The sequence below is a fragment of the Cimex lectularius genome, unplaced genomic scaffold, assembly GCF_000648675.2.
Source record: "Cimex lectularius strain Harlan isolate CLEC.00 unplaced genomic scaffold, Clec_2.1 scaffold73, whole genome shotgun sequence".
NCBI lineage: Eukaryota > Metazoa > Arthropoda > Insecta > Hemiptera > Cimicidae > Cimex > Cimex lectularius.
The window spans coordinates 1-8800 of NW_019392632.1; the positions used below are offsets into that span (position 1 = coordinate 1).

The window sequence follows — 8800 nt, forward strand, 5'->3', positions numbered from 1 at the left end:
TATATATATTGTATAGTAGGAGTTGGAGTAGGAGTATTGAAAAGTTGTTTTTTATATGCAAAATATTTATTTAATTGTCTTTTATATATACATAGCGCCCAGTCTTATTTTGTCCTTTTGGGACGATAACAAAATAATTATATTAACAAATAACAATAACAAGAAAAGAAACAACCATTAGAACTCAGAAACGATTGAGCTTATTCGTGGTGATCATCGTGCTTGCTCTTGGAGTGATAGACATACTTGTACTTGTAGACGGGGACAGGGACGGGGTAAGGCTTGGGTACGGGGTAGGGTACTTTCTTAACAACTTTGTAAGGGACAGGCTTCTCTACTGGATAGCGGACGATTTTTTCAACAGGGACTTGAACGGTTTTTTCGACCGGCACTGGTACTGGGATTTTGACAGCGTAGGGGTGGGGGATTTTGATCGGGACGGGTACTGCGACTGGGTGAGGAACTGGATGGGGTACTGGAACTTGGACGGTTTTGTGGACGGGAATACTTTTGGTGACTTCGTATACATGGGGGCCGTGACCGCCTCCATAGCTACCTCCATAGCTGCCGCCGTATCCACCTGAGCTGCCACCGCTGAATCCTCCGCTCGAATGCGAACCGTAGTCAGAACCGCTACCACTCGAATCGGAATCTCCGTATCCGGATCCTACAAGAGAGTAGCTATGTTTTCCATATCCTCCGAATCCACCGTGACCGAGTGACAAAAGGGCGAGGCCATGACCTCCACTAGAACCACCGCCTAAGGAAAGTCCGTGTCCACCGCCGTAGGAGAGACCGTATCCACCGCCGAAGGAAAGTCCGTGACCTCCGCTCGATCCACCACCGAAAGAAAGGCCGTGTCCTCCGCTCGATCCACCACCGAAAGAAAGGCCGTGTCCTCCGCTCGATCCACCACCGAAAGAAAGGCCGTGTCCTCCGCTCGATCCACCACCGAAAGAAAGGCCGTGTCCTCCGCTCGATCCACCACCGAAAGAAAGGCCGTGTCCTCCGCTCGATCCACCACCGAAAGAAAGGCCGTGTCCTCCGCTCGATCCACCACCGAAAGAAAGGCCGTGTCCTCCGCTCGATCCACCACCGAAAGAAAGGCCGTGTCCTCCGCTCGATCCACCACCGAAAGAAAGGCCGTGTCCTCCGCTCGATCCACCACCGAAAGAAAGGCCGTGTCCTCCGCTCGATCCACCACCGAAAGAAAGGCCGTGTCCTCCGCTCGATCCACCACCGAAAGAAAGGCCGTGTCCTCCGCTCGATCCACCACCGAAAGAAAGGCCGTGTCCTCCGCTCGATCCACCACCGAAAGAAAGGCCGTGTCCTCCGCTCGATCCACCACCGAAAGAAAGGCCGTGTCCTCCGCTCGATCCACCACCGAAAGAAAGGCCGTGTCCTCCGCTCGATCCACCACCGAAAGAAAGGCCGTGTCCTCCGCTCGATCCACCACCGAAAGAAAGGCCGTGTCCTCCGCTCGATCCACCACCGAAAGAAAGGCCGTGTCCTCCGCTCGATCCACCACCGAAAGAAAGGCCGTGTCCTCCGCTCGATCCACCACCGAAAGAAAGGCCGTGTCCTCCGCTCGATCCACCACCGAAAGAAAGGCCGTGTCCTCCGCTCGATCCACCACCGAAAGAAAGGCCGTGTCCTCCGCTCGATCCACCACCGAAAGAAAGGCCGTGTCCTCCGCTCGATCCACCACCGAAAGAAAGGCCGTGTCCTCCGCTCGATCCACCACCGAAAGAAAGGCCGTGTCCTCCGCTCGATCCACCACCGAAAGAAAGGCCGTGTCCTCCGCTCGATCCACCACCGAAAGAAAGGCCGTGTCCTCCGCTCGATCCACCACCGAAAGAAAGGCCGTGTCCTCCGCTCGATCCACCACCGAAAGAAAGGCCGTGTCCTCCGCTCGATCCACCACCGAAAGAAAGGCCGTGTCCTCCGCTCGATCCACCACCGAAAGAAAGGCCGTGTCCTCCGCTCGATCCACCACCGAAAGAAAGGCCGTGTCCTCCGCTCGATCCACCACCGAAAGAAAGGCCGTGTCCTCCGCTCGATCCACCACCGAAAGAAAGGCCGTGTCCTCCGCTCGATCCACCACCGAAAGAAAGGCCGTGTCCTCCGCTCGATCCACCACCGAAAGAAAGGCCGTGTCCTCCGCTCGATCCACCACCGAAAGAAAGGCCGTGTCCTCCGCTCGATCCACCACCGAAAGAAAGGCCGTGTCCTCCGCTCGATCCACCACCGAAAGAAAGGCCGTGTCCTCCGCTCGATCCACCACCGAAAGAAAGGCCGTGTCCTCCGCTCGATCCACCACCGAAAGAAAGGCCGTGTCCTCCGCTCGATCCACCACCGAAAGAAAGGCCGTGTCCTCCGCTCGATCCACCACCGAAAGAAAGGCCGTGTCCTCCGCTCGATCCACCACCGAAAGAAAGGCCGTGTCCTCCGCTCGATCCACCACCGAAAGAAAGGCCGTGTCCTCCGCTCGATCCACCACCGAAAGAAAGGCCGTGTCCTCCGCTCGATCCACCACCGAAAGAAAGGCCGTGTCCTCCGCTCGATCCACCACCGAAAGAAAGGCCGTGTCCTCCGCTCGATCCACCACCGAAAGAAAGGCCGTGTCCTCCGCTCGATCCACCACCGAAAGAAAGGCCGTGTCCTCCGCTCGATCCACCACCGAAAGAAAGGCCGTGTCCTCCGCTCGATCCACCACCGAAAGAAAGGCCGTGTCCTCCGCTCGATCCACCACCGAAAGAAAGGCCGTGTCCTCCGCTCGATCCACCACCGAAAGAAAGGCCGTGTCCTCCGCTCGATCCACCACCGAAAGAAAGGCCGTGTCCTCCGCTCGATCCACCACCGAAAGAAAGGCCGTGTCCTCCGCTCGATCCACCACCGAAAGAAAGGCCGTGTCCTCCGCTCGATCCACCACCGAAAGAAAGGCCGTGTCCTCCGCTCGATCCACCACCGAAAGAAAGGCCGTGTCCTCCGCTCGATCCACCACCGAAAGAAAGGCCGTGTCCTCCGCTCGATCCACCACCGAAAGAAAGGCCGTGTCCTCCGCTCGATCCACCACCGAAAGAAAGGCCGTGTCCTCCGCTCGATCCACCACCGAAAGAAAGGCCGTGTCCTCCGCTCGATCCACCACCGAAAGAAAGGCCGTGTCCTCCGCTCGATCCACCACCGAAAGAAAGGCCGTGTCCTCCGCTCGATCCACCACCGAAAGAAAGGCCGTGTCCTCCGCTCGATCCACCACCGAAAGAAAGGCCGTGTCCTCCGCTCGATCCACCACCGAAAGAAAGGCCGTGTCCTCCGCTCGATCCACCACCGAAAGAAAGGCCGTGTCCTCCGCTCGATCCACCACCGAAAGAAAGGCCGTGTCCTCCGCTCGATCCACCACCGAAAGAAAGGCCGTGTCCTCCGCTCGATCCACCACCGAAAGAAAGGCCGTGTCCTCCGCTCGATCCACCACCGAAAGAAAGGCCGTGTCCTCCGCTCGATCCACCACCGAAAGAAAGGCCGTGTCCTCCGCTCGATCCACCACCGAAAGAAAGGCCGTGTCCTCCGCTCGATCCACCACCGAAAGAAAGGCCGTGTCCTCCGCTCGATCCACCACCGAAAGAAAGGCCGTGTCCTCCGCTCGATCCACCACCGAAAGAAAGGCCGTGTCCTCCGCTCGATCCACCACCGAAAGAAAGGCCGTGTCCTCCGCTCGATCCACCACCGAAAGAAAGGCCGTGTCCTCCGCTCGATCCACCACCGAAAGAAAGGCCGTGTCCTCCGCTCGATCCACCACCGAAAGAAAGGCCGTGTCCTCCGCTCGATCCACCACCGAAAGAAAGGCCGTGTCCTCCGCTCGATCCACCACCGAAAGAAAGGCCGTGTCCTCCGCTCGATCCACCACCGAAAGAAAGGCCGTGTCCTCCGCTCGATCCACCACCGAAAGAAAGGCCGTGTCCTCCGCTCGATCCACCACCGAAAGAAAGGCCGTGTCCTCCGCTCGATCCACCACCGAAAGAAAGGCCGTGTCCTCCGCTCGATCCACCACCGAAAGAAAGGCCGTGTCCTCCGCTCGATCCACCACCGAAAGAAAGGCCGTGTCCTCCGCTCGATCCACCACCGAAAGAAAGGCCGTGTCCTCCGCTCGATCCACCACCGAAAGAAAGGCCGTGTCCTCCGCTCGATCCACCACCGAAAGAAAGGCCGTGTCCTCCGCTCGATCCACCACCGAAAGAAAGGCCGTGTCCTCCGCTCGATCCACCACCGAAAGAAAGGCCGTGTCCTCCGCTCGATCCACCACCGAAAGAAAGGCCGTGTCCTCCGCTCGATCCACCACCGAAAGAAAGGCCGTGTCCTCCGCTCGATCCACCACCGAAAGAAAGGCCGTGTCCTCCGCTCGATCCACCACCGAAAGAAAGGCCGTGTCCTCCGCTCGATCCACCACCGAAAGAAAGGCCGTGTCCTCCGCTCGATCCACCACCGAAAGAAAGGCCGTGTCCTCCGCTCGATCCACCACCGAAAGAAAGGCCGTGTCCTCCGCTCGATCCACCACCGAAAGAAAGGCCGTGTCCTCCGCTCGATCCACCACCGAAAGAAAGGCCGTGTCCTCCGCTCGATCCACCACCGAAAGAAAGGCCGTGTCCTCCGCTCGATCCACCACCGAAAGAAAGGCCGTGTCCTCCGCTCGATCCACCACCGAAAGAAAGGCCGTGTCCTCCGCTCGATCCACCACCGAAAGAAAGGCCGTGTCCTCCGCTCGATCCACCACCGAAAGAAAGGCCGTGTCCTCCGCTCGATCCACCACCGAAAGAAAGGCCGTGTCCTCCGCTCGATCCACCACCGAAAGAAAGGCCGTGTCCTCCGCTCGATCCACCACCGAAAGAAAGGCCGTGTCCTCCGCTCGATCCACCACCGAAAGAAAGGCCGTGTCCTCCGCTCGATCCACCACCGAAAGAAAGGCCGTGTCCTCCGCTCGATCCACCACCGAAAGAAAGGCCGTGTCCTCCGCTCGATCCACCACCGAAAGAAAGGCCGTGTCCTCCGCTCGATCCACCACCGAAAGAAAGGCCGTGTCCTCCGCTCGATCCACCACCGAAAGAAAGGCCGTGTCCTCCGCTCGATCCACCACCGAAAGAAAGGCCGTGTCCTCCGCTCGATCCACCACCGAAAGAAAGGCCGTGTCCTCCGCTCGATCCACCACCGAAAGAAAGGCCGTGTCCTCCGCTCGATCCACCACCGAAAGAAAGGCCGTGTCCTCCGCTCGATCCACCACCGAAAGAAAGGCCGTGTCCTCCGCTCGATCCACCACCGAAAGAAAGGCCGTGTCCTCCGCTCGATCCACCACCGAAAGAAAGGCCGTGTCCTCCGCTCGATCCACCACCGAAAGAAAGGCCGTGTCCTCCGCTCGATCCACCACCGAAAGAAAGGCCGTGTCCTCCGCTCGATCCACCACCGAAAGAAAGGCCGTGTCCTCCGCTCGATCCACCACCGAAAGAAAGGCCGTGTCCTCCGCTCGATCCACCACCGAAAGAAAGGCCGTGTCCTCCGCTCGATCCACCACCGAAAGAAAGGCCGTGTCCTCCGCTCGATCCACCACCGAAAGAAAGGCCGTGTCCTCCGCTCGATCCACCACCGAAAGAAAGGCCGTGTCCTCCGCTCGATCCACCACCGAAAGAAAGGCCGTGTCCTCCGCTCGATCCACCACCGAAAGAAAGGCCGTGTCCTCCGCTCGATCCACCACCGAAAGAAAGGCCGTGTCCTCCGCTCGATCCACCACCGAAAGAAAGGCCGTGTCCTCCGCTCGATCCACCACCGAAAGAAAGGCCGTGTCCTCCGCTCGATCCACCACCGAAAGAAAGGCCGTGTCCTCCGCTCGATCCACCACCGAAAGAAAGGCCGTGTCCTCCGCTCGATCCACCACCGAAAGAAAGGCCGTGTCCTCCGCTCGATCCACCACCGAAAGAAAGGCCGTGTCCTCCGCTCGATCCACCACCGAAAGAAAGGCCGTGTCCTCCGCTCGATCCACCACCGAAAGAAAGGCCGTGTCCTCCGCTCGATCCACCACCGAAAGAAAGGCCGTGTCCTCCGCTCGATCCACCACCGAAAGAAAGGCCGTGTCCTCCGCTCGATCCACCACCGAAAGAAAGGCCGTGTCCTCCGCTCGATCCACCACCGAAAGAAAGGCCGTGTCCTCCGCTCGATCCACCACCGAAAGAAAGGCCGTGTCCTCCGCTCGATCCACCACCGAAAGAAAGGCCGTGTCCTCCGCTCGATCCACCACCGAAAGAAAGGCCGTGTCCTCCGCTCGATCCACCACCGAAAGAAAGGCCGTGTCCTCCGCTCGATCCACCACCGAAAGAAAGGCCGTGTCCTCCGCTCGATCCACCACCGAAAGAAAGGCCGTGTCCTCCGCTCGATCCACCACCGAAAGAAAGGCCGTGTCCTCCGCTCGATCCACCACCGAAAGAAAGGCCGTGTCCTCCGCTCGATCCACCACCGAAAGAAAGGCCGTGTCCTCCGCTCGATCCACCACCGAAAGAAAGGCCGTGTCCTCCGCTCGATCCACCACCGAAAGAAAGGCCGTGTCCTCCGCTCGATCCACCACCGAAAGAAAGGCCGTGTCCTCCGCTCGATCCACCACCGAAAGAAAGGCCGTGTCCTCCGCTCGATCCACCACCGAAAGAAAGGCCGTGTCCTCCGCTCGATCCACCACCGAAAGAAAGGCCGTGTCCTCCGCTCGATCCACCACCGAAAGAAAGGCCGTGTCCTCCGCTCGATCCACCACCGAAAGAAAGGCCGTGTCCTCCGCTCGATCCACCACCGAAAGAAAGGCCGTGTCCTCCGCTCGATCCACCACCGAAAGAAAGGCCGTGTCCTCCGCTAGATCCGCCACCAAAGGAGTATCCGTGTCCTTCGCTGGATCCACCGCCGCCGCCGAGGGAAAGACTGTGGCCTCCGAGACTGCCTAAGGATTCGAGAGAAAATCCATGCCCGCCGCCACCGCCGCCGCCGCTTTCCAATGAGAATCCATGCCCACCTTCATCTCCTCCTCCACCACCTCCGAGGTGGCCTAAGGGGAATCCAACCCCTCCATAGGAAAGACCGTGCCCGCCTTCGCCGCCAGATCCACTATTTCCGCTGCTCAATGGAGTCCAGCCCCCACTAGATCCTCCTTCGCTTCCGGAGCTACCAAAACCTCCGCCTCCATATTCTTCACCACCTCCTCCACTAATAATTAAACACACAATCAATACAATATCGTCCCCTTTGGTGATTTAAACAACCGTCAATTGAGTGTATTACCTTGAACTTAGGTCAAGACCTCTAGCCGGTCTATCGTTTTTCTCAGCATTCGCTAAATCACCAAACAAGCACAATGCGAGAAGAAATACCGTCTGGAAAAAAAATGAATTAGAAACATTTCGTTAAATGTAGGATGGAAAGAACCAGTAAAAACGTGGATACAACGGAAAACTGCTTGATTGTATTTGTGGAAGAGACCGTGTAATGTAAAGGCGTGAAGAAGAACAGGCCGCTTGGCGTCGTTATTTTCTGACTTTCCCCATTGAACATCATTGTCCCAAACATGAAAATAATTTCTCTCAAAAAGAAAAAAATTTGTTAAAGGAAGACAAAATGAATTGGAACTTCTGTAGTTGTTTGTTTGAAGGGGAATTTTTAAAACCTAGTCTTGAGTCCACCACTCTAATATTCATCAGCAAAGTGACAAACCTTTTTTTTTTTTAATTGAAATTTCTCATTTGTCTTGGACCAAAGAATTTAAAAATATTCCCAGACATTGCGGTGCAATGTATCGAAAGACGTTGTGAACTCACTTTGGCCATGACCGTGCTGTTGAAGAGAATTGTCTGTTATAGTTTCTAAAGAAAGGATCTTTGCTTTGATAGTGTCTTTATGCATTTACCCCTTCTAAATTCTACCCCAATTTTTTTCCTTTTAGATATGCAAAATATGATTTTATAAAAATGGATATATATCAAATAGATTTTAAAAGTGAAATTGAGTTTAATCTCTCGACTTGGAAATCGCGGTTTAAAATCAAATGGAAAAAAGAAAGGTAAATTTAAAATTTAAGTTTTAATACCGATTTTTAAATTGAAATTTTACTGAAAAGCACGAATTTATATTGGGATCAATCGGTATCTGCCGTCCTTTTGGTAAAGAGCGTTCATTACTGTGAATGTGTACTCACTCTCTTCATGTTGGTACTGGTGATGAGATATGGTTGTGTTATGATTTCAAGAAGACCGATCTTTCTTTATATACTGTCACCTCCCCTAAAGCCCGCTCCCACTCTTCAAGACGAGGGGCCCTTCCCTGTCTCTTTCTGTATAATCACTTTCTCCCAAAGTGATACGTTCATCTGCACTGGATCACATCGTTTAAAATAAAACACCTGTTCCGTTACTTTCTTATGCTCTGAGCCAGTTAGTCTTGACATAATCTACTTAGTATTTGAACTTNAATTCAGTTGCTACTGCCAAGCATTCGATCTATTTTAAGGTCATCATCAGGACAAAACAACCTTAAATACGTCTACAGATTGACTGTAAAATCGTAGATATATTTAAGGTTGTTTTGTCCTGATGATGACCTTAAAATAGATCGAATGCTTGGCAGTAGCAACTGAATTGGCTTTCTTCTTCAATACCATGCCGTGATCCAGAGTGTTCATAAGTCAAAAAGTGGTCGTGGTCGATACTTCTAATATTGAAAGTAATAATAATAATAATTATTATTATTATAATTATATATATATACATATATACATTCATAATAT

The 8800-nt window shown here is 54.9% G+C and overlaps 1 protein-coding gene across 1 annotated transcript; it reads right to left on the reverse strand.

Moving 5' to 3' along the window:
- Positions 1-53: 53 nt before the first annotated feature.
- Positions 54-8272, reverse strand: LOC106662680 (keratin, type I cytoskeletal 9-like). The gene is made up of 4 exons (XM_024224578.1): positions 8213-8272; positions 7303-7394; positions 6991-7227; positions 54-900 (listed from the first exon to the last, which is right to left on the reverse strand). The coding sequence occupies exons 1-4, from the start codon at positions 8219-8221 to the stop codon at positions 201-203; spliced, it is 1038 nt and encodes a 345-aa protein (XP_024080346.1). The 5' UTR covers positions 8222-8272; the 3' UTR covers positions 54-200.
- Between the last annotated feature and the right edge of the window lie 528 nt (positions 8273-8800).

Coding starts and splice junctions, on each gene's coding strand:
- LOC106662680 (XM_024224578.1), bottom strand. Junction 7,228..7,302: donor GGTCTTGACCTAAGTTCAAG/GTAATACACTCA, acceptor TTTAATTATTAG/TGGAGGAGGTGGTGAAGAAT. Junction 901..6,990: donor GGCGGCGGCGGTGGCGGCGG/GCATGGATTTTC, acceptor TGGATCGAGCGG/AGGACACGGCCTTTCTTTCG.